The sequence below is a fragment of the Amia ocellicauda genome, chromosome 14 (genome assembly GCF_036373705.1).
Source record: "Amia ocellicauda isolate fAmiCal2 chromosome 14, fAmiCal2.hap1, whole genome shotgun sequence".
Classification (NCBI taxonomy): domain Eukaryota; kingdom Metazoa; phylum Chordata; class Actinopteri; order Amiiformes; family Amiidae; genus Amia; species Amia ocellicauda.
Genome location: NC_089863.1, coordinates 20,576,159 through 20,602,856, shown reverse-complemented (window position 1 = coordinate 20,602,856; position 26,698 = coordinate 20,576,159). Strand labels below are relative to the sequence as shown.

General features: G+C 40.4%; 1 protein-coding gene across 2 annotated transcripts; it reads left to right on the top strand.

Annotated features, from left to right (window-relative positions):
• Positions 1-1,487: 1,487 nt before the first annotated feature.
• LOC136767774 (zinc finger protein ZFP2-like) lies at positions 1,488-25,998 on the top strand. Of its 2 annotated transcripts, none has more exons than XM_066721767.1 (2): positions 1,488-1,780; positions 22,839-25,998. In XM_066721767.1, exon 2 carries the CDS (start codon positions 23,085-23,087, stop codon positions 24,816-24,818), a length of 1,734 nt encoding a protein of 577 aa, XP_066577864.1. In that variant the 5' UTR covers positions 1,488-1,780; positions 22,839-23,084; the 3' UTR covers positions 24,819-25,998. The 2 variants fall into 2 exon arrangements, with proteins under 2 accessions (XP_066577864.1, XP_066577865.1); XM_066721768.1 differs by lacking the exon at positions 22,839-25,998 and adding an exon at positions 17,723-22,829.
• Positions 25,999-26,698: the final 700 nt, after the last annotated feature.

Here is a 26,698-nt window from a genome sequence, read left to right as displayed (position 1 = left end):
TGATTAAATTGATGTTGAAGGAATGTTGAAAATTGACATTGATTCCATTTGCAAATCCAACCAATTTGCAAACTAAATTCCAATGTTGTATACATTAGATTACATTATAAACAACGTTGTCCCAACGTCATATTTCAACGTTGAATATACATTGATTGGATTTGCAAATGGAATTGACGTTGAATTTTCAGCGTTGATTCCAATTGCAAATACAACCAATTTCAATTAAATGTCAACGTTGCCTATCTAACGTTGAATCAACGTAGATTATTCCAAGTTGATCCAACGTTAAATCATCAACGTTGATTCAGCGTTGAAAATTCAATGTCGATTCCATTTGCAAATCCAATCACACCGCCGGCTCTCACAGCTGCAGGGCCCTGGGGCCACACAGGGGCTCCTGCTGTCAGCTGGACATAGATTAACACATTCGAGAAGAATAGCTATTGATCAACAGAGGGCTATAGAAGATACAATGATAGAAGAATAATTGACACTACTACTAAGAAGGCAGGTTAGTCATGTCACAAAAGTTAAATTGCAGTAGATCTACGTAAAACATAAGGGTCTCACTGCATATACATCAACACATTACTGTCACTTAGCAGACGCCCTTATCATTTGTACCCATTTATACAGCGGGGTATTTTACTGGAGCAATCTAAGTGAAGTACTTTGCTCAAGGGTACAACAGCACTGCCTTAATCGGGATTTGAACCCACAACCTTCCGCTCTCACCATACCAATTTACTAGTATGAAAAACGAAGAGGTTATATTTTTTCAGCATAATGTGACATAACGAAGCAAACATGAATTATACAAAAACATAAGTTTTATAAAATGTTATGTATAAAAAGACACTAAAGGTATTAGTTGGTATGTGCCATCAGTACCCAAGAAACAGACCTTTATGACAATTGCTTTTTGTTAGGAACTGTACTTGATCTTTACACTGTTTAACAAATAGTGAAAATATATAATGGCTCTATGAATATAGTTTAATGAAAAATGTGATGAAACTAAATGAAGTGGTAAAATGCATGGGCTAATTAATTATCAATAATTATAATAAGACTACTACTACTAATACTACTATCATGTCATTCTACAAAGCGTGGGTGCTTTTTAATTAAGTTATTCAAGCTCTTACGCGACTTTGAGTTCACGGACCCATGTTAAAACAGGAATAAAGAGGACCAAGAAGATAGTTTCCAAAGAATAAAGTCGTTTATTTAAGTTTTTGTTTCTGATCTTCAAAATAAAGAAATAAGTAAAAATAAGCACTACAAATAAACTTAGTAAAAATAAAGAGAATACAAAAAAAACCTGAGAGCAGGAAAAGCTATTTATTACCTTTCCAACTATGCCAAAATACAATAGTCTATCCATTTTCTCTGTCTCATTATCAACCCACTTCGCAGCTGGACAGCACCGTCACCAAAGCGGTTTTAACACATGCTGTTCCGGAAATTGCCGAAACCTACCGGACACCCCCGAACCCCTTGATCCTGCGGAAGACAGTCTGTATAGAGGAGTGAGAGACAAACCCCCTTTGCTGGGGAAGAATATTATATCTGCACCTGGTAGCGAAACAAAACGCCAAACTGCTTGTGTTACAAAGCGGCCAACAGCCTCCGCACAACTTGTGTACGTGTGAGACAGGGAGGGAGAGAGGAAACGAGTGAAATACCGCTAACGGAGGGAGAGCAGGAGGAGAGGCCGGGGAGGCAGAGGCCTGGGTCTAGTCCGCGGGAACAGGACCTGGAGCGGCCTCCGCAGGTAATGCACGGTATTTATGCATTTCTTATTCTCACCCCAGGTTTTACTAGCATTATTCATTGCACTGTCGCACAGGAATACTGCGTTATTGTAAATACCAATGCACTATTCATTGACAGTATTTCCAAAGCAGAAAGTGGCGGCTGCGGTGGCGGCAGTCTGTCTCCTGTGATCACGCCGCTGTGACCGGCTGTCCGGGGCGCGTTTGTGCGCAGTGTTGCGCGGATCTGCGCGCCTCCACCAATGGGATCGGTGGGATTGTGCAGATCTGCGCAGAACTGTTGACATGTGCGCTACAAGAAAGTGGAGCCCAACATCTCAACAATGTACTTGCAGCCGCAGTTAAGGGGTGTGCGGTGTTTGGAGAGTCGCATTGTCCTGTGGCTTTTTTATTTCCCCATCAGGTGTACTCCATTACCATTTGTGTTTATGAAGCTTATTTCAGATATCCCCGTGCTTTTATTTTATTTTACAATTAATTGCTTAAAATACTCAATTGACACTCTGCTAAACTCCAATTTACTTCTTGAAGTTATACATTGCTGAGAGTTCGTGTTGATTGAGATAAAATACGTTCAAAAACATGTTACACAGCGTTGTGTGTTAGCTGGGGTGTGTGTTAGCAGTATGTAATGTTACAGTCGCAGCCTATGTGTTGCTAACTGGTTATAACTAACGTGGCAGAATTTATTCTTAACGACAGTTAAAACATTTATATAGAATAATGAACACACCTACAACACTCCGGGATCCATAACCTACTTAAACTGTTTTTCAGTTTCAGCATTTTTCCCTGCATAGCCTTCACATCAGTTTTATCAGTTACAATACGTATGTGCTAAATAAGTGTAGCATACTGTATGTGGTGGGGTAGCATTATATGTGAAAAATGACATTGAGGCAGAAGAACTTGTATTAGATCCCAGTAACGGAACAGAATCTTTGTGGGTGAAACTGTTGAACAAGAGATCTGGAGGATTAGCGGTAGGAGTGTGTTACAGGCCACCAAACTCAGATATTCAGAAAGATGCTGCATTGTACAGTGTAATCAGGACTGCATGTAGCAAGGATGTGGCTGTTATAATGGGGGATTTCAATTTCCCAAACTTAGACTGGGAAAGCCCAGTGGGGACTACAGAAGCAGAAATAGAAATGGTTGAGATGGTAAATGACTGCTTTCTAACTCAATTTGTCAGGGAACCAACCAGAGAGCACAGGCATTGATTTGATATTTTCAAATGACCAAGATAGAGTCAGGGGGACAGTAGTTAGAGAACCAATGGCAAATTGTGATCACAATATGGTTAGCTTTGAGGCATTCTTTAAAAAAACAAGGTCCAAGTCTAAAACAATGGTCTACAATTTTAGAAAAGCAAACCTTGAAGGTATGAGACGGCACTTAGAAGAGGTAGACTGGAGCACACTGGATACAGAGTTAGTTGAAAATGCATGGGTATATTTTAAGAATATACTACTCGAGGCTCAGGAGCAATTCGTACCAAAACTTAGCAAATTGAGGAACAAAAAACATTGGCCAAAATGGTTTAATAGAGGTATGCAAAAAAATATAAAGAGGAAGAAAATGTTGTATAGCGCATACAAAAGGGATGGTGACAAAACAAAATACATAGAATATGTTGAGCTGCAAAGAGATCTTAAGAAAGGGATCAGGAAAGCAAAGAGGGAAACAGAAAGAAACAGCTCTTAGAGCTCAAACCAATGCAAAGAGCTTTTTTCAATATTACAACAGCAAGCGGTCAATAAAGGAGGAGGTGAAACGGATAAAGGGCAAAAATGGAGGTATCTTGGAAAACGAACACAAGATGTGGCAAATATTATAAATGAGTATTTCACAGAGGTTTTTACAAAAGAAAAAACGGATGACATGCTACAGGTTGACAATCAGTCCAGTCAAACCCAAAGAGAGATAAATGATAAATGAGGAGGAGGTACTAAAGGGACTAGCAGAATTAAAAACCAACAAATCACCTGGGCCAGATGGGATATTTCCAAAAGTACTTAAAGAAATGAGGGAAATTATTTATAGGCCGCTAACTCGATTATTCCAAATGACACTTAGAACAGGGGATGTGCCAACTGACTGGAAGACAGCAAATGTCATACCAATCCACAAGAAAGGGGACAAAACTGAGCCAGGAAATTACAGACCAATCAGTCTCACCTGCATCACCTGTAACATGTTGGATAAAATGATTAGACAGAAAATAGAGGAGCATCTCAATGAAAACCATATTCTTGGAGATAGTCAACATGAGTTTAGACGAGGCAGATCATGTCTTACTAATTACTTACTATCCACACCAAAGACTGATCCTCAGATTGGAAGCTGTAGGCATTCAGGGTAATGTAAGTAGATGGATTATGAACTGGTTGATGTCTAGGAAACAGAGGGTGTCGATTAGAGGAGTCACTTCTAACTGGAGTGAGGTTGTTAGTGGAGTTCCACAGGGATCAGTACTAGGGCCTTTGCTTTTTCTAATCTATATTAATGATCTGGACTCTGGGATAGTTAGCAAACTTGTCAAATTTGCAGGTGATACTAAATTAGGTGGCTCAGCAGATACAATCTTGGCAGCACAGGCTATTCAGAGGGACTTAGATAATATTCAGTTGTGGGCCGACACCTGGCAAATGAAATTCAATGTGGACAAGTGCAAGGTAATACATGCAGGTAACAAAAATGTCCACTATAATTACACTATGGGAGGAACAGAACTAGATGAAGTAACGCATGAGAAAGACCTAGGAGTCTATGTGGACTCCTCACTTTCTCCATCCAAACAATGTGGGGAAGCAATAAAAAGGCAAACAGGATGTTAGGGTATATTGTCAAAAGTGTAGAATTGAGAACAAGGGCAGTGATGTTCAGACTGTACAATGCACTAGTTAGAGCTCATCTGGATACTGTGGACAGTTCTGGGCTCCACACTTCAAGAAAGATATCGCTGCTCTAGAGGCAGTTCAGGGGAGAGCAACCAGACTTATTCCAGGTCTGAAGGGAAAGTCCTACTGAGAGACTGAGGAACTGAACCTTTTCACCCTGGAACAGAGGAGACTACGTGGGGACTTGATCCAAGTCTTCAAAATCATGAAAGGAATCGACCACATCAAACCAGAGGAGCTTTTCCAGATCAGCAGGGACACACGCACCCGGGGACACAAATGGAAATTGGGCTTCAAGGCATTCAAAAACGAAAAACAGGAGACACTTCTTCACACAGAGAGTCGTCACAATCTGGAACAAACTCCCCAGCGATGTGGTAGAAACTGAAAGTTTGGGAACATTTAAAAATAGTCTGGATAGGATCCTTGGATCACTTAGATATTAATGAACACCAAACGAGCACGATGGGTCGAATGGCCTCCTCTCATTTGTAAACTTTCTTATGTTCTTTCTTATGTATCACACTAACATCGTGTACGGCAATTACTTTGTATGCGATTCCTTAAAAAAAAAATAGGTAGTGGTTATATTAACAGCACATTTTTCAAGGTACATGTGTCTGTCACCAAATTTTGCAGTGGCTGTAATAAACTGCCGCTTGGAAAAAATGGTGACCCCTTCCTTATGGAGAGCAAATACACACTAGAGTCACAAAAGTGGGTGTGTATGCAGGTTGGAAGGGGGCACACAGTAAAAGTTTGGGCATTTTTGGAGAACTCCTGCTTGATTTATAGGGGGGGGGGTCACCATATTTTCCGATGGCTGTAAAAAATTGTGCCCCTTGGAAAAAATGGTGACCTCTTCCTTAGTGAGAGCAAATACACCATCATAATCTCCTTTAACATTCACATTTTCTGTTATAACTTCACCTGTGTGTGTGATAGTTGTGAACAGCTGTCAGGAATTAAATTACTTACAAATAGGCAGCACTGTGGAGTATTGGTTAGGGCTCTGGACTCAGGACTGGAAGGTTGTGGGTGGGCAGCGCTGTTGTACCCTTGAGCAGGTACTTCACTTAGATTGCTCCAGTAAAATGCCCAGCTGTATAAATGGGTACAAATGTAAGTCGCCCTGGATAAGAGCGTCAGCTAAAATGACAAAAATAATAATAATAAAATAATAAATAAGTAAATAAGCATTTAGAAGATCGTACTGCATTTATGTCGATGAAGTTTATGATGCTGCAAATGTGGTATTACTTGTTTAGTAATAAGAAATGATTCTCAATGCGTTTCTTGTGGTCTGTGAAAAAGACACGAACATCGTACAATACATATATTTAATTACCTACATTAATCCGTTGCGTTAGGTTCTCTTTTTCAATTGGCAGATACCTAAGAGCATATCAAATACAGAATAATGTCAGTACTAAGAAGTGCAACTTTAACTATGCATTTAAAGTTCGATAACCTATAGTAAGAGTACATATACTTGCATCTTATAGTAAGTGTAACTAATGTATACACACCAATAAACAATTTGTATAGCTGCTGTTGTTTTTAAACAATCCACTCAGCATGCACAATTGCACAAAGACAGCAGAAGCGCTAATCTCGTTGTTTGCAGTAGTGCGCATGCGCTATAGACAATGACGTGGTTGCGTCATGAGTGATCACGCGCTCCTGTAGGCAGACAGCGGGGATTGCTGCCGGCGCATGCGCAATCCACCTGGTCACAAGAATCCTAGCGGTCACTGAATTCGTCGTAACACCTGCTTCCGTAGCACATGCGCTGTTAAATCCTCATCGATTGTTCCACAATCTCGGCCTGTGACCTTATTGACGTATTTTTGACAGTGATTTAAACCTGTATCTAACTCTCAAATATGTGAGTGGTAAGTCACAAATGTGATTTGTACTGGTAATATTCGCATTCGCATTTTAATGTTTTTGACAGTGATCTCCATACATTTTCACCTACAATGCTAGGGAATAAAACAATCTGTCATTGGCGGTGGAGATACAGGAGAGGTGACAATTTTCTGTTATAATAAATTATAGTTGACTGGGATTAATACCAATACTAATAAAATGTATTAATTGCTAAACATGTGTCCCATGACACTGACAATCTTAGATAACACACCCACCTACCCAATAAAATTAAATTGGATAGCCTGCTAATTTTTGTTTTATTATAATTATAGTTCAATGATATTGCTGGACATTCGTTTTTTTTATCAATCCATTGCTTTTATTTATTTAGCCTATTTATTACTACTGGTTTGTTTTAGATGTCATGGTGTACTTAGAGAGATCACGTAGGCAACACTGCTAGGTGAAGCATTGTAAATAGACCTTTTAAATGTAAATCTAGTTAATTTGTCTCACTACAGTAAGGTATATTAGTACTTATATAAGCAATAGTTGTTTAATCATCTCACTATAGGGGTGGATGATATATCATATAGACCTATACTGGCATATATTTTTATATTTTTTATAATTAATATATTGTGGTGAGATTATGTCATTTTTAAATAAATACAGTTGCATTAAGCCAATGCAAAGGAAAACACCAGTCTGGTATTAAAAGTCAAAAACATTGTTCAAGAATTAGCCTAAAGATGTTTCAGAGGTGACATGCCCTATGCTTCAGACTGCTAATCTAAAGTTCTGTGATGTTATTTGTAATGCATTTGCCCACCCTCTCAATACAATAGTATACACTCACCTAAAGGATTATTAGGAACACCATACTAATACTGTGTTTGACCCCCTTTCACCTTCAGAACTGCCTTAATTCTGCGTGGCATTGATTCAACAAGGTGCTGAAAGCATTCTTTAGAAATGTTGGCCCATATTGATAGGATAGCATCTTGCAGTTGATGGAGATTTGTGGGATGCACATCCAGGGCACGAAGCTCCCGTTCCACCACATCCCAAAGATGCTCTATTGGGTTGAGATCTGGTGACTGTGGGGGCCAGTTTAGTACAGTGAACTCATTGTCATGTTCAAGAAACCAATTTGAAATGATTCGACATGGTGCATTATCCTGCTGGAAGTAGCCATCAGAGGATGGGTACATGGTGGTCATAAAGGGATGGACATGGTCAGAAACAATGCTCAGGTAGGCCGTGGCATTTAAACGATGCCCAATTGGCACTAAGGGGCCTAAAGTGTGCCAAGAAAACATCCCTCACACCATTACACCACCACCACCAGCCTGCACAGTGGTAACAAGGCATGATGGATCCATGTTCTCATTCTGTTTACGCCAAATTCTGACTCTACCATCTGAATGTCTCAACAGAAATCGAGACTCATCAGACCAGGCAACATTTTTCCAGTCTTCAACTGTCCAATTTTGGTGAGCTTGTGCAAATTGTAGCCTCTTTTTCCTATTTGTAGTGGAGATGAGTGGTACCCGGTGGGGTCTTCTGCTGTTGTAGCCCATCCGCCTCAAGGTTGTACGTGTTGTGGCTTCACAAATGCTTTGCTGCATACCTCGGTTGTAACGAGTGGTTATTTCAGTCAAAGTTGCTCTTCTATCAGCTTGAATCAGTCGGCCCATTCTCCTGTGACCTCTAGCATCAACAAGGCATTTTCGCCCACAGGACTGCCGCATACTGGATGTTTTTCCCTTTTCACACCATTCTTTGTAAACCCTAGAAATGGTTGTGCGTGAAAATCCCAGTAACTGAGCAGATTGTGAAATACTCAGACCGGCCCTTCTGGCACCAACAACCATGCCACGCTCAAAATTGCTTAAATCATCTTTCTTTCCCATTCAGACATTCAATTTGGAGTTCAGGAGATTGTCTTGACCAGGACCACACCCCTAAATGCATTGAAGCAACTGCCATGTGATTGGTTGGTTAGATAATTGCATTAATGAGAAATTGAACAGGTGTTCCTAATAATCCTTTAGGTGAGTGTAAGTCTATAAAGCTAAGTGAGACAGTCACATATAGAATAACTATTCTATACGTAGGTGTAACAGTTCGGGTAGAATATTTAGCAGCCCCTCCCGACCTGCACACAACGAATAACATGACGGCAAACAACTAACTCAAACAACTGATACAAATGTGTGTATCTTAGCACAATGAGATGTATTTGGAATAAGTTACAGCACATTTAAGAAGAGGAGTAAAAAGATCATGAAATGGGAGGACAAAAGTCATAACAAAACAGACACTATTACAAACTACGGCGTCACAAAAGTCCAAAGTGAAGTTCCCCCAGTCCTTTACCAGTTTGTATAACAACCAAAGCAGAGGTGCCGTTGAAATCACGGAAGTGTTGATAACATGTTCATCTTGGCCAAAGCTTCCAAAGTGGGCGAAAGTTTAATTCAGCAGTCTTTTGCGCAATCAATCCGCGGTTGCAATATCCACCACCATGCCGTCTCATTTCCCTTGTTCCTCTTCCCTTTCTCCTTTTATATCCATTTCATAAATGAGGTCATCCGTAAAAAGAGAGTCCACCACATCCTCACCTGGCACCATTTATGCATCACAGCGACACCGGGGGATAGTGGTCACCACAATACACACCCGTAACACCTCCCCACGTTGAAAAAGGTTGAAGGTTCTTACAAACAACCTTTTTAACACTGTAAAGTCAACATACACATTACAACATAGGAATCATTAACATACAACACTTCTTGACAAGAAACTGGTTTCATATTCTTGATAGAGCATCAGCAACAACATTATCCACTCCCTTGATATGCTTAACGATTCAATTATACTCCTATAAAATTAAACTCCATCTTAACAACATTTGATTTCTACCCTTCATTCTATTAAGAAAGATTAATGGGTTGTGATCAGTATACACAGTCAAAGGAGTGAATTGAGGTGCAACACACACTTCAAAATGCTGAATAGCTAATAACAATGCTAAAGCCTCTTTTTCCACTGTTGAATAGTTACGCTGATGTCTATTAAACTTTTTTGAATAACAGCAGACTGGATGTTCAATTCCACTTTTATCTTCTTGTAATAATATCGCTCCAGCACCTACATCACTGGCATCAACAGCTATTTTAAATGGCTTACTGAAATCAGGTGCAGCAAGCACTGGCTGGCTAGATAACATAACTTTGACGTTTTCAAAAGCTCTTTGACACTCACTGGTCCATGCAAACTTCACTTTCTTTGAGGTCAAGTCAGTCAACAGCAACACTACATCAGAGAAATGTTTACAAAATTTCCTGTAAAACCCTGCCATACCCAGAAACTGAGACAGAGACTTCTTATCTGTAGGCACTGGAAAATTCAATATGGCCTCGACTTCAGGTTTCTTAGGCTTGACCCGACCTTGACCTACTACATGTCCCAAAAATGTGACATAAACCTGTCCAATTTCACTTTTAGTAAGATTGATAGTCAATTTGCAGCTATCAACCGCTGAAATAACTCCTTAAGGTCACATAGATGTTCTTCCCGAGTAGAGCTATACAAAATAATGTCATCAATATAAACCTGACAATTCGGAAAGCCACGAAGAACCTGGTTCATTAGCCTCTGGAAAGTAGCGGAGGCATTTTTCATGCCAAAAGGCATAACTCGATATTGTCACAAACCATCAGGAGTCACAAATGCAGAGATCTGCTTAGCACGTTCAGTTAATGGCACTTGCCAATAACCTTTCAACAAGTCAAACTTGCTTACATATTTAGCATGGCCTACCCGATCTATACAGTCATTAATCCTTGGGATAGGATAGGTGTCATCCTTACTGACCAGATTCACCCGCCTATAATCTTGGGTACAAGAATACAGGGTGAAGTCCACTCACTTTGGCTTGGCTCTATAATTCCATTACTCAACATATAGTCAACCTCCGATCTCATAAGGGCTAACTTTTGAGGACTTACCCTGTAAGGATGCTGTTTTACAGGAGAAGCATTCTCTACATCAACATCATGACTTAAATAATGTGTCCTAGATGGCACATCAGGAAATACCTGCCTAAATTCTTCAAAAAGTAGCATCATGTCTTGTTGTTCTGAAGTCAAATGGCCTATCTTTAGTATTATTTAGCACCTGTGAATTTCCAAGTTTTACAGATGTTCCGGAGGAAGTGACACCAAAATCATTGTCCTCTTCATTTTCATCATTATTTGCTATAACCGGCTCACTTGACACAACAGCAATGCTCTTCTCAGATTGTTTTTTGCTACGCTCAAAATACTCTTTAAGCATATTTACATGACACAAGTGCTTTTTCCTTCCTCTGTCAGGTGTACTCACCACATCATCTAATTCACCTATCTTTTTTTCTATCACATACGGACCACAATACTGAGCCCGAAGGGAATCTCCTCGCATTGGCAGTAACACAAGCACTTTACTGCCTGGTACAAACTTGCGAACACGTGTACCACGGTCATACCAGGTTTTCATGTGTTGCTGTGCCTTTTTCAGATTTTCTTGGGCAACCAAAAGAGCTTTATATAACCTGTCCTTAAAATCTGATACATATTTCAAGAGACCAATTGCCTCACCAACTGCCAGCCATCTTTCTTTTAACAATTTCAGTGGCCCACGGACTTTATGTCCAAAGACAAGTTCAAACGGACTAAACCCCAAGGAATCTTGCAGTCTCTCGATAAGCAAACAACTACATGGGAACACATTCATCCCAGTCCCTTTCATTGGCTAAGCAATATATCTTCATCATGGTCTTAAGTGTCTGATGGAACCTGTCAAGGGCACCTTGTGACTCAGGATGGTAAGCACTGGAGATATTCTGTTGAAAGATACCAGGCATAAAATTAGTCCCTTGGTCTGACTGTACTGACTTTGGCAACCCCACTAAAGTGAAAAATTTAACAAGAGCCTTCACAATGACAAGTGCAGTAGTTTCTGAGAGGAATAGCTTCAGGAAACCTAGTGGCACTGCACATGATGGTTAACAGATATTGGTTGCCTGCTCTTGTCTTGGGCAATGGCCCTACACAATCAACAATAACTGGGCTAAATGGTTCCCCAAAAGCAGGAATAGGTTGTAGGGGAGCCTTTGGAATCTTCTGATTAGGCTTACCTGACACTTGACATACATGATGCGTGCGACAAAACTGCCTCGCATCATCCTTCACACCAGGACAATAGAAGTGTTTCATAACGCGGTAAAACGCTTTATTAATTCCAAAATGACCAGCCAGTGGCCTTCATGGGCCAGACAAAGCACTTCCTGTCGATACCGAGTTGATAATACAATCTGATGCACAACCCTCCACGTATCACCAGCAGGTGTATCAGAAGGCCTCCACTCACGCATCAGCACATTATCTTTCAGATAATAACAAATTGGCATCTTACCAGCTTCAATCTCATTCAATGCCTGAGAATAAATAGACGACAAATCAATATCATCTTTTTGATGTGATATCAAAGTGGAACAAGACAATACATCACCAGAGCCATCACTCTGTCCATGACTATTGTTCACACACCAACTGTGACAGGACCGGTGAACAAATATGAAGTCAAATAAACCCTGTGCAAAGGGACTGAACAACCACAATGGGTACATGAACCCCAGCAAAAGAGTGCTTCGATACAGGGACAGCACCCTCTAGCAACAACGACTGAGGCAACGTAACAATAGGCTTCATAGAATGTTTCAGCATTTTACATTTCTCTGCCTGGCTTAAAAGTTGTAGTTAGTGGTATGTGTCGATTTCATAATTAAATCATAGAAATCTGATAATCAATAAAACCTTTCTTGGTAATTAAGTAGTAATCACATAGTTCTATGAGTTCCAGCTGTTAAGAAATGTAAACAAAAACAAAAAAACATCAGGTCTATCCATAAATGTGTATTCTGGAGTGGTTATGTTGTACTTGACAAAAAATAAAGTTATCCAATACATAAGGCCCAGAATTGTGCTGTATTTCAGTCCTCCAGTACCAAGAGGCCAATACAGATTCTTATTAAGCCACCTATTGGACAATCATCTGTGTTTACTCATTCAATTATTACAAAACATGCTTTACCTTGTTAAATAATTTAATGGCATATATGGTTAATGTTAATTGAAGACTAAGTGACTATATTGGTGTAGAATTGGGATAATTAATCAAATCAATTATTTCAATATTCAAAATAATAATGTTTGTTTCAGACAAGAGTTTTCAGAATTTTGGCAGTGGAGCAATATCATGGGGCATTTGAGATAAAATATATTAAGGGGGTTGATCCCCCCTGACTTTGTTACATGTGTGGGTTTGTAATAACAGATGAGGCACAGGAGGGATGAACCCAGGTGCGGAGAGGCACAGAGGAGTCAAACACAGGATCCTTAGGAATGGGCAAAAGAGTCGTCAAGGGGGCAAGCAGGAGGTCAGGTGATCGCTCAAACAAGGAGGAAGAGGGAATCCAAGAATCGATAGTCAGTGCAGGCAAAACGGGAAACGCTTAGAAATGATACCATAAAAAAAAAAAAAAGACTTGGCATTGAATGCAATGAACAGGGGGTTTAAATACAGAGCAGAGTGAGGCAGGGGACAGGGATGTGAGGTGCTGATCCAATGAGTGGAGGTGAATGTTGCAAGTGCACATGGTGCTGTGGAATGTCAATTGGATGATCGATGCTGGGGAATGAGAGACAGGTTAGAATTCAGGGGATGACGACCTCTGGTGGCAAACAATGGAAGTGTGGAGTGGGGATGACTGTATATGTGTGTGTGTGTATATATACAGTGAGGGAGAAAAAAGTATTTGATCCCCTGCTGATTTTGTACGTTTGCCCACTGACAAAGAAATGATCAGTCTATAATTTTAATGGTAGGTGTATTTTAACAGTGAGAGACAGAATAACAACAACAAAATCCAGAAAAACGCATTTCAAAAAAGTTATAAATTGATTTGCATGTTAATGAGGGAAATAAGTATTTGATCCCCTATCAATCAGCAAGATTTCTGGCTCCCAGGTGTCTTTTATACAGGTAATGAGCTGAGATTAGGAGCACTCTCTTAAAGGGAGCTCGTTACCTGTATAAAAGACACCTGTCCACAGAAGCAATCAATCAATCAGATTCCAAACTCTCCACCATGGCCAAGACCAAAGAGCTGTCCAAGGATGTCAGGGACAAGATTGTAGACCTACACAAGGCTGGAATGGGCTACAAGACCATCGCCAAGCAGGTTGGTGAGAAGGTGACAACAGCTGGTGCGATTATTCGCAAATGGAAGAAACACAAAATAACTGTCAGTCTCCCTCGTTCTGGGGCTCCATGCAAGATCTCACCTCATGGAGTTTCAGTGATCATGAGAACGGTAAGGAATCAGCCCAGAACTACATGGGAGGATCTTGTTAATGATCTCAAGGCAGCTGGGACCATAGTCACCAAGAAAACAATTGGTAACACACTATGCCGTGAAGGACTGAAATCCTGCAGCGCCCGCAAGGTCCCCCTGCTCAAGAAAGCACATGTACAGGCCGTCTGAAGTTTGCCAACATCTGAATGATTCAGAGGAGAACTGGGTGAAAGTGTTGTGGTCAGATGAGACCAAAATCGAGCTCTTTGGCATCAACTCAACTCGCCGTGTTTGGAGGAGGAGGAATGACCCCAAGAACACCATCCACACCGTCAAACATGGAGGTGGAAACATTATGCTTTGGGGGTGTTTTTCTTCTAAGGGGACAGGACAACTGCACCGCATCAAAGGGACGATGGACGGGGCCATGTACCGTCAAATCTTGGGTGAGAACCTCCTTCCCTCAGCCAGGGCATTGAAAATGGGTCGTGGATGGGTATTCCAGCATGACAATGACCCAAAACACACAGCCAAGGCAACAAAGGAGTGGCTCAAGAAGAAGCACATTAAGGTCCTGGAGTGACCTAGCCAGTCTCCAGACCTTAATCCCATAGAAAATCTGTGGAGGGAGCTGAAGGTTCGAGTTGCCAAACGTCAGCCTCGAAACCTTAATGACTTGGAGAGGATCTGCAAAGAGGAGTGGGACAAAATCCCTCCTGAGATGTGTGCAAACCTGGTGGCCAACTACAAGAAACGTCTGACCTCTGTGATTGCCAACAAGGGTTTTGCCACCAAGTACTAAGTCGAAGGGGTCAAATACTTATTTCCCTCATTAACATGCAAATCAATTTATAACTTTTTTGAAATGCGTTTTTCTGTCTCTCACTGTTAAAATACACCTACCATTAAAATTATAGACTGATCATTACTTTGTCAGTGGGCAAACGTACAAAATCAGCAGGGGATCAAATACTTTTTTCCCTCACTGTATATGTATATATACACTCACCTAAAGGATTATTAGGAACACCTGTTCAATTTCTCATTAATGCAATTATCTAACCAACCAATCACATGGCAGTTGCTTCAGTGCATTTAGGGGTGTGGTCCTGGTCAAGACAATCTCCTGAACTCCAAACTGAATGTCTGAATGGGAAAGAAAGGTGATTTAAGCAATTTTGAGCGTGGCATGGTTGTTGGTGCCAGACGGGCCGGTCTGAGTATTTCACAATCTGCTCAGTTACTGGGATTTTCACGCACAACCATTTCTAGGGTTTACAAAGAATGGTGTGAAAAGGGAAAAACATCCAGTATGCGGCAGTCCTGTGGGCGAAAATGCCTTGTTGATGCTAGAGGTCAGAGGAGAATGGGCCGACTGATTCAAGCTGATAGAAGAGCTGAAGACTGAAATAACCACTCGTTACAACCGAGGTATGCACCAAAATTGGACAGTTGAAGACTGGAAAAATGTTGCCTGGTCTGATGAGTCTCCATTTCTGTTGAGACATTCAGATGGTAGAGTCAGAATTTGGTGTAAACAGAATGAGAACATGGATCCATCATGCCTTGTTACCACTGTGCAGGCGGGTGGTGGTGGTGTAATGGTGTGGGGGATGTTTTCTTGGCACACTTTAGGCCCCTTAGTGCCAATTGGGCATCGTTTAAATGCCACGGCCTACCTGAGCATTGTTTCTGACCATGTCCATCCCTTTATGACCACCATGTACCCATCCTCTGATGGCTACTTCCAGCAGGATAATGCACCATGTCACAAAGGTCGAATCATTTCAAATTGGTTTCTTGAACATGACAATGAGTTCACTGTACTAAACTGGCCTCCACAGTCACCAGATCTGAACCCAATAGAGCATCTTTGGGATGTGGTGGAACGGGAGCTTCGTGCCCTGGATGTGCATCCCACAAATCTCCATCAACTGCAAGATGCTATCCCATCAATATGGGCCAACATTTCTAAAGAATGCTTTCAGCACCTTGTTGAATCAATGCCACGTAGAATTAAGGCAGTTCTGAAGGCGAAAGGGGGTCAAACACAGTATTAGTATGGTGTTCCTAATAATCCATTAGGTGAGTGTATATATATATATTATAATATAATATAATATATTTTTATATATATATATATATATAATGTGTGTGTGTGTGTTAAAATATGATACTGGGGGTATGCCGCATATAGGATTTTGACCGCTGTTATTACAGTCCAGGTGCAAGAAAATTTGGTGTTTGTATTCTTGCTATTAAAAAAAACATTATGGCCTGAACTTTTAAAGTGACATTCCTGAGTATGATTATTTGAGAAATATTTACAGTCTTAACACATACAGAAGACTGAATTTGTGTGTGTGTGTCATCTGTATAAAACCAATCTAATTATATAGTTGGAGAATGGCCAAATAATTAATTGGAATCTGAGAAAGTTGTTAACAAAATACCGGTAACATTTTTTACCTGTCGTGTCCGTGCCGGTTTACAAACCATAGTGATCATGGAATAATGAAACGGCTGTTAATTCTCAGGGCCTTGGATGCAAAATAAACTACAGAAATTAACAATAGTAAAATAATAATACAATAAGTTGTGAGTGTATATTCAATCTCTGATATTCTAAATTTAGAAATGTATTTTGTGTCTGCTTAGTTACAAACCTTATGACCACTACTAAATCGAAATAAAATTGACCTTTGTTGAAAGCTTTGGTGAGGGATCCCAGACATAAGGTATTCCTTAATGACGTATACAACTCGCAAAAAGGAGGCTTTGAGCCTCCCTCTGACACAAATGACACCAGTCTCCTTCATCTTATTTATCGTGTTGCGAGCGTGACCAGTCATGCTGATCCGGGAAAGCCAGCCCAAAACAGGCATCCAGTGGACATTTTTGTAAGGTAAGTCCATCGGAAGATGATTTTAGATTATGCTCTGTTGATATATAGTACAATGTTTGTAACCACATGGCCTTTCTAATAATGTGTAAAGAAATATTTTGGTACATGTCCAGGTTCGTTATGTCACAGTTTTGAAACCCAGTATCATATTTTAACATTTATATGTAAATGAAGGCATCTTGTTGACACACATACATGTGTGAGAGAGTGTTGCAAATGCATTGTGTCATATGTGCTGATTCGTCATATACCATCACATTGTAATATTGACCAATCAGGCAATGCGATAGCTCTTCTGTTTTCATTAATTGAGGATTGTGAACACTATCAGTTACACTCATATTTGTATATATATATATATATAGTTAGAATAATTATATTTGGTCTTCATGGCATATGTTAATGATGTATGTTTAGGTCTAGGCTGAAGTCGAATTTAAATTTAATGGAATCAAAATATAGGTCTTAAATATCCTATTGATTTTTTTTTTTTTTCAAAATTTTATAAATGCAATAGTATTTTGTAATTAAAAGTATCTCGCGTTTTATTTCTGAAGTAACACAATATGGTCATTACAACATGAACTGAAATAATTTCATGCTAGAATTGTGTAACTAAAATGTATATATATATATTTTTATTTCTGCCGATTTTCAGTTAGCAAAATAGGGAACTCTAGTGGTGTGAAACTACCAGAAGTAATTACATTTGTTTTGGTTAATTTCTTAAACGCTTTTATTTTCAGCCATCTGCTGAATATAGCTGTACAATTACGAATTACGCTGAAAACCCTGCAGGGTTACTGTCCTCACCTGCTGTTTACAGTGTTCTCCTGTGTTGTCTCTCCCCCAGGAGCTGTAGAGGCCAGCGCTCTCCCTGACTCTGGGGAAAGGGCTACCATTGAGCAGCAGCACTGTGAGCAGGAGTGGGAGCCCACAGATACTGAAGACAAATGGAGGCTCACTGAGCAGGACAGGCGCAGACAGAAGTAAAGAAATGCTCACATAGTAGGGCCATGTATTTAGGTTTAATGCAAGGATTTGGTATACTGGTATCTGACACCCTAGGGTCCTACCTACCAGTTTGAAGAGTGAATCTGATCTGGTCTCCAACCACACTGTAGATCTGTCGAGGTCACAGTCTCCCAACACATCAGAGCTGGTCCTTCAAACCAGTCTGTGGACTGACTGCATAAAAATGGGGACCGATAGAGTGGACTACATTAAGTCAGAACAGCTCATTCAGCTGAAAGATGTTTATAGTACTACAGCAGCCTCTGATAAAACCTATAATGAACTCAGTCTTCGCCCTGACCAGATTAAAACGGAATCTGGGATAGTGGATTACATCAAATCAGAGCAATATATTGACTTACAGCACCTTCACACTGCAGAGCTGGACTCAACTCAAATCAGAATGGGCCTCTTTTGGTATCTGTTCAAATTAAACAGGAGACTGCTGGAATGGGCTACATTAAGTCAGAGCACCACACTGACGCACTGTCCCTTCATGGTGCAGCACTGGGCAGTGATGCTCAGCACACATCCAGTGCAATGTCTCATCACATTCAAATGGAGATCAGTGGTCGGGAGTCTGAATGCATGGAAGACGGTCTCAACCTAGTTAGGTCTGAGAGTGTAATAGAAAAAATAATAAAAGAAGAATCTGAGCTCAGTGTAGATGAACAGTCTAACATGGGACTTCAGATCTCTGGAAATGGACTGTGTGAACCAGAATATACTGCCTTCAGGAAGGTCTTCAGTGGAGGGTCGGACAATGGAGTGAGAAGTGAGAGCCCATCATCTCCGCCCAAACAGCAACCTCCTGGATTATCTTGCTCCCCCAAGCCTCCATCCTCACTCTCCCAGCTGCCTGGGAGCAGCAACACAATCATCGAGTTTTCTGGAGACCTCGAGGGTTGCCACTGCTGCAACCAGTGTGGGAAAAGTTTCTATTCCAGTTACAGCTTGAAAAGACACCAGCACATCCACACAGGTGAGAGGCCATACTGCTGTGACCAGTGCAGGAGGAGCTTCAGAGATTCAGGAGAACTTCATAGACACAAGCTTGTTCATACAGGGGAGAGGCCGTACTGCTGTGCACAGTGTGGGAAAACCTTTAACCAGTCAGAAAGGTTGAAGATCCACCAGCGGATTCACACAGGAGAGAAACCTTACAGCTGTTCACAGTGTGGGAAGGACTTCAGTCACACAGGTTCCCTCAAGATCCACCAACGCATCCACACAGGGGAGAGACCGTACTGCTGCTCCCAATGTGGTCACAGTTTCCACCAGCTGGAGAAACTCAAGACTCACCTGCGTATCCACACCGGGGAGAGGCCATACCGTTGTGCTCAGTGTGGGAAGAGCTTCAACCAGTCAGGCTGTCTGCTGAAGCACCAGCGCACCCACTCGGGGGAGAAGCCGTACTTCTGCAGCCAGTGTGGGAAGAGCTTCTGCCGGTTAGAGGGCCTCAAAAGCCACCAGTTGGTTCACACCTCTGACCGGCCACACAGCTGTATCCAGTGTGGAAAGAGCTATGCCACTTTGGAGATGTTGGAAACACACCAGCAGGTTCACAGGACCTACTGCTGCAGTCAGTGTGGGAAGAGCTTTGCTGAAGGCACCAAACTGAAAATCCACCAGCGTGTTCACACAGGCGAGAGACCGTTCCCTTGTACCCATTGTGAGAAGAGCTTCAGCACATCGGGGTCACTCAAGGAACACCAGCGCATCCACACAGGGGAGAGACCGTTTTCCTGTGACCAGTGTGAGAAGAGCTTCAGCACATTACGGTCGCTCAAGAGCCATCAACACCTCCACACAGGGGAGAGACCGTACTGCTGCAGCCAGTGTGAGAAGAGCTTCATCTCATCAGGATCACTTAGGAGACACCAGCGTGTTCACCCAAGAGGAAAAGCCTCGGTACTACAACCAGAACATGAAGAGCCTTGTGCAGAAGGGGAGACTTCTCAAACGCCAACAGATCCACACCAAGGCCAGGCAGGACCGCTTAAGCTTTTTCTCCTGCTGGTGTCAGTTAATGAATCCTGAGTTTTATCTGGCCAATGAGTCTAGTGGTGGTTGCATTTTTAGCGAGTGTGTGTGTGTGTGTGTGTGTGTGTGAGAGAGAGTATTTGAAATATTTTCTTTCACCTCTGGGGAAAACAAATGTACAAAACATCAGTTTCACCATTCACCATTTTTCAAATTGTATGTAAATTGAATCCCATTCTGCCGCAGCATCATTTAAACTACAGTTAATAGAAAAGGAATACTACATTTTTACACAATTTCAATCTGGTTTCTCCACAACATTTTTAGTATTGGGGTTAAATGTTAATTGATCTTAAGACCATATATAACTACTTGCACAGTTACCTGTGATTCATATACAACAGCTGGAACCTTTGAAAATAAACTTGACTGTAAAATGTGAGCTCTTATTTTCCTTATTCAAGTATTACAGTAATCTAGATTTGGGTGTTTCCCCCCCACCTTTATCTTCCCAGATATTTGTTCCCAGCATATCTTTATGAAACAAATACATAAACCCTCCTCCAACACGTGTTCTGGCAAAGATTTGCTTATACGCTCACAATTAAATATAACAAATTATCTGCCAAAAATGTTATTTCCAGATTCCTGTGCCTGCCTTCATCTCTCCAACACTGCAATGTCTCTCCCCATCTAATCTTGCTCTCCCCCAGTCATGCAAAGTTTAGTTCTGTAGGGTAGATTTATTTTTGCCACTGAGTCTTACAATGAAATGCAGTAATTCATATGTTTTCATTTACAGGTATAGGGTATCATTTGTGATTTTATATTTTTTGTTCATATTTAGGGTGTTTCATTTGTGTGTAAAAATATCTAAATATCTTAAGTATTCATCTGAGATTTCACACAGCTGCTTTCATATATCCCGCTTAATCCCATAAGGTATTAAGTTCCTCCAATGTGGATTAGTACTACTTATACTTTATGTATAGCTAAACTGTACATATACTAATACCTTTACTGTTAACTGGGGGCAGATATGTAAAGAGTGAAGTTTTTTCCCCACATGGTCTGTATAGAAATAATTACTGTTAATACACACATACCACAAAGAAACTTTAGGAAAGAGCAAAGGATACATTATATAATTTACATAATAACTGAAGTAAATAGAACTGAAATCTTGTACAAAATAGTATGCAAGAATCCTGTTAGTGGGTAGCCTAGTTGAAGTGTAAAAATAAATGTGGTAAGTTAGATCAGTGCTACACACATTAAGGAAACAGTCAAAATGAATGGCTTATAAAGAGCACGGATAAGTACAGGTAAAAGTACGTAGGTGAGTAGGTGAGTGTAAATTAAGAATGTACCTTAATGTTTAATGCGCTACAAAATTAAGTGGATTGAAATAAATGACACCAAATTATTTGTCACCTACACTGAGGGAAAAAAGTATTTGATCCCCTGCTGATTTTGTACGTTTGCCCACTGACAAAGAAATGATCAGTCTATAATTTTAATGGTAGGTGTATTTTAACAGTGAGAGACAGAATAACAACAAAAAAATCCAGAAAAACGCATTTCAAAAAAAGTTATAAATTGATTTGCATGTTAATGAGGGAAATAAGTATTTGATCCCCTATCAATGTGTGTGAGTGAGTGAGAGTAAATACCAAGAGATGATCTACCATAAATTCTCAGAGCAGAGATAAATAGTATTTCAGTTTTAATTAGTAGGAACATTTTAACTATTACCAAAAATCACAAAGATGGGTTTCTTGTATTGTTTTTACTGATAAGCAATATATAATTGCTTTCCTAGATTAATTAATTATAGGTGTAAAAATGTCTGTAACAGAGGACCCATTGATTATTTTAAACCAGTTCCAGTTTTTCTAGGAGATTCTGCTTATTATTTATTTCTTTATGGCACTTAAGGAAAACCAAGGTATGGTTGAGAGAAACCTAGCATGAACATTCATTAAGGTAGCTAGGAGTCTCAAAGAAAAGAGGTAGGTAACACATTTTTTAAATAGAATCACCCTTTTTGTGGTTTGCTTTTCTCTTGTTTCTGGTACAGCCTGACATTATATACTTAAATTACAATGAATAGAAAACCATTTAAAATGAATATGTATGTACAGATTGTAATAAAACATTTATCATTGTGTCTCTTTCCTGGATTTCAGTTTTATTTGTAGTTAGTTGCATACATTTAGTTATGCAAATTCTACCATGCAAATCAGTATAATTATAATTCGTTTCTGTTCAAGTGTCTCTTCACCACTTAGGTTAAAGTAAAATAAGAAATCAACATGTTAAGCTCTGAGAGTATAGTCTATTTATTAAATTTAATTTTTTGTTTCAAAAGAAGTGTGAATACTCCCCACTACATCTAGACCAAACTTAATCATCACTGTCAAGAAATGTGAATGTTTAATTTCTTCTAAATGAGTAAAGGACAGACATGATACAACATAGTATAGATAACATAAATATAATGAAATGAATAAACTTTTACTGAAATAAACTCAATTTAACTACTCACTCATTTGGTAAAGTTTATGGATCCTGTGGAAAAAAAAAAAAATTAATCAAGAAACATTATACTGTAGCTCTTTAATATGTTGATTTGTTCCTACTCCATATCAAATATCGATAGGGAATTTTATTTGTTTAATTTATTAACTTTCTGATTTACAAGCTTGATAGTCCATGATTGTGACATTACTACAGCTGGCATTCTTCTAAAATATCTTAACTAATGACATACAATATTGCACCATTTGAATAAAATCGTTTTTCTAAACAAATATCAGTCTAAATGATGTGCCATAATTAAAATAATCTGTACAGTACTAATTCAAACTAATATGGCACTGACTTGATAATACTTTACTGTGATCTATAATAACAGCTCATCTTCACAAGCTGCTATTTAGTGCTGTTCTCCTGTCTGGTTTCTCCCCCAGGAGCTGTAGAGGCCAGCGCTCTCCCTGACTCTGGGGAAAGGGCTCCCATTGAGCAGCAGCACTGTGAGCAGGAGTGGAGCTCCAGTCTGAGGCAGGACACACAGCCCACAGATACTGAAGACAACAGCTCACTGAGAAGCACAAAAGCAGGTATTATGGAGGTACTCTGTGGCCTGTAGTCTGTCCATAGATGAAGGGTTTACCACAGGCTTCTGATCAAGCACAGTCGAGTTTTCTGCCTCCATTATGACCAGCAACTGTGACCTCTACACCATCTGCACTGCAGATCTTCCCAGGAATCGGTCTCTCAGCACAGCAGAGCTGGGGTCTCCACCCAGTCCAGGGTCTGACAGTATAAAGACAGAAACTGATGATCTGGACTGCATTAATTCAAAGCAGTACACTGATCAACAGGCCTGTCAAAACACTGAGCTCAGCTCTACTAAGACGCATCATGAAGCCCGACTGCTGTGTGTGCACATTAAACGAGAGCCTGATGGACCGGACTACATGAAGTCAGAGCACCACTCTGACCTCCATCCCTTCCATAGCATGGAGCCCTACACTAATAGTGCACACACTGTTCACATGAAATCAGAGCCTGATGAACATTACCACATTAAGTCAGAAGAGCAGACTGATCTACAGCCTACCCGTAACACAGAGTTGGGCTCTTCTTATACACATAATGAAGCCAGACTGCACTGTGTATATACTAAAGAAGAGGGCGATGGACTGGACTACATTAAGTCCGAGCATCACAGTGATGCAGTGCTCTTTCAGGGTGCAGAGCTGGACACTGATAAAACCCTGTGCCAAACCAGTACAATGATAGAAATAATTAAAATGGAGGTTACTGGACAGGAGTCTGGACACACAGAAGTGGGAGGGATGTCTGAAGAAGGTGTGGTTAAATCTGAGTGTGTAATAGAAAGATTAATTAAAGTAGAACCTGGGCTCACTGTAGATGAAATGCAGAAACTGGGACATGGAGGAGGTGACAATGCAGTGAAAAGTGAAAGTCCATCATCTCACTGCAGACAGCTTCAACTTGGATGCTCCACTTTGCCCGTGCCTCCACTTCAGAACAAGAACAGAGACTTGCAGTGCCCGGGAGACCCCAAGGGTTGCCACGACTGTACCCAGTGCAGTAGAAGCTTCTGTTCCAGATATAACTTGAAACGACACCAGTACATCCACACCGGTGGTGCTCTGTACCGCTGTGGCCAGTGCGGGAAGAGCCTGAACAGCAAATGCAGCCTGAAGACCCATGAGCGCCTGCACACAGGGGAGAGGCCGTACCACTGTACCCATTGTGGAAAGAGCTTCAATCACTCCAACTCCCTCAAAATCCACGAACGCATCCACACCGGGGAAAAGCCATACTGCTGTGTCCAGTGTGGGAAGAGCTTCAAAGAGTCTGGCTGTCTGCTGAAACACCGGCGCACTCACACGGGTGAGAAGCCATACTATTGCACTCAGTGTGGGATGGGTTACTGCCGATTAAAGAGCCTCAAAGCCCACAAACTGTCTCACTCCTTGGACCGGCAACACTGTTGCATCCAGTGCAGCAAGAGTTATGCCACTTTGGAGATGCTGGAAAAGCACCAAAAGGTTCACACCCAAGCCAGGCTCCACTGCTGCAACCTGTGTGGGAAGATCGTCTCTGACGCCAACAAGCTAAAAATCCACCAGCGTGTCCACACAGGGGAGAGACCGTACCCCTGCAAACAGTGTGGTAAGAGCTTCAGCACATCTGGGTCACTAAAGGAACATCAGCGCGTCCACACAGGGGAGAAACCGTACCTTTGTGTCCAGTGCGGAAAGAGCTTCAGCACATCGGGGTCTCTTAAGAGCCACCAGCATGTCCACACAGGAGAAAGGCCTTACTCCTGTGCCCTGTGTGGGAAGTGCTTCAGCCAGAAGGGGGGACTCTCTAGACACCAGCATGTCCACTCAAGGAATAGGTCAGATAGTTAACAGGATTCAGTGACTAAATCAATATTTTACCTGAATGTGAGACAGGGAGAGCACATTGGTAGGAGTACTGGGGTAATTGCAGGATGAATCCTTCCTTTCTAAGAACATGGGATCTGTGTTTCATGCCTCTAATATTGATGTGCTGCTCTTGATCAGGTGTCTTGTCAGACTGCACAAGAATGCACAAGAAGCTTGTGAGGGTCATCAGCCTATTTTATTAACTGTCTGGCGAAAATGGTGCACTGGGCTGTAATGAGACAATTCCCTGCCGTTCTGTTAATATGTGGACCTCATTTCAGTGATCCATAGTGCCTGTTTTTCATAATAGAGTAGTTTTACAAGGAAAACTAAATGTATAAGCACGATGTATAATCTAGGTGCTGCTCTGTAGATCTTTATAGCTCTATAGCCTGGATCCAGGTGTTCTTCAATCTTTAGATTAATGTCTGGATGTAGTTGAATTTGTTCCAAGTGAACCTGTTTTACTGTGTTCAGGACAGAGCAATAAAACTATGAAACATGCAAAGATGAACTGTCAGTAACTTTTTAATACTTGCTATTGATCATAAATATGATTTGCTATGTTATGATTAAAAATATCTGCCTGCTGTCTTGTTTATAGTAATATTGTTTATATTTGCCTTCACTTCCAAATGATAAAATTGGTAACGTTTGTCAATAAGGGGCATCTTAACAAGCTGTTGCCACTAGTTACATCATGACATATAGGTGTAGTGGAATGTATCGTTGTCTGCCAGGGGGAACACTCCCTCGTCTAGTGCTATGTGTGGTGTTATAGGGCAAGCCATACTTGATTAGTCTTTTTGGTGGGCCCTAGCTAAATTAAGTCCCTATCATGCATTATATCGGATTGTTTTATGTGGGTGATCATGTAGGGTGAACTACTGGTGAGGAGGTTTGACTTGCATGGTGGTCACACAAAGTACAGCAAACAAGGGCCTATCACCAGCCTTGTTATAAATTATTCAGAAATTCTGCTGCTGACACAACTTCCCATATTCCCCTTTATTCATGGATTGAAAGATAATTAAAGGTCTGTGCTGATGTATTATTTTTTCTACATGCTCTTTATTTTAATACTATCTGTAACATCGGGTTGGATAAATCAAATACTTCCACGTCTGCTGAAAATCTCTCTCTCACACACCTTCATTGGAAACTGAATTATACAGATGCTTTGGTGTGCTGATTAAGTGTCAGCAGCTATGGACATTTAACATTCTTTGGTTATGAATGTATCTTATTCAAAATTATTTCTGAGAATTTGTAAATAAAATTTTGTTTTAATTTAATAGATAATGTAATCAAAAGGGTAGAAAAAACACCCCATAAACCCTGATTTCAATTTAAAATACTGAATTAATAAAATCAATGCTGTAACATGTTTCAAGGATAACATTATTATTATTATTATTATTATTATTATTATTATTATAATGCAAGGTTATTTAGAAGCCGGTATACAGAAGAGCAGGTGTATTTTAATGTGAGTTAACTCAATTAAATGCTTTTAGATTGCTATATTTATGACTCTATAAATCTATCAATGTTTCTTTTAAAACATTATTCAATTCACATTACACCAAAGTAAAAATAAAACAATTGCCAATTTGGCATAACATATTTGGCAGGTATTGGAAATACTTTATTTTTTATTTTTACACTTTACATAGGAATGTTTGAAATTACCCATTTCAATCTGAATGGTGCTTCTGTGTGATTTAGTTTAGCAGCAGTAAAAACCCAAATTATTAGAGGGGATGGCGTTCCGCTTTGTTACTGGGCTGCCAAAACTAATATCCTCAATCATTTCTGAAATCCTACACTTTTTTTATTTTTATAATTACAGTATTTTATTG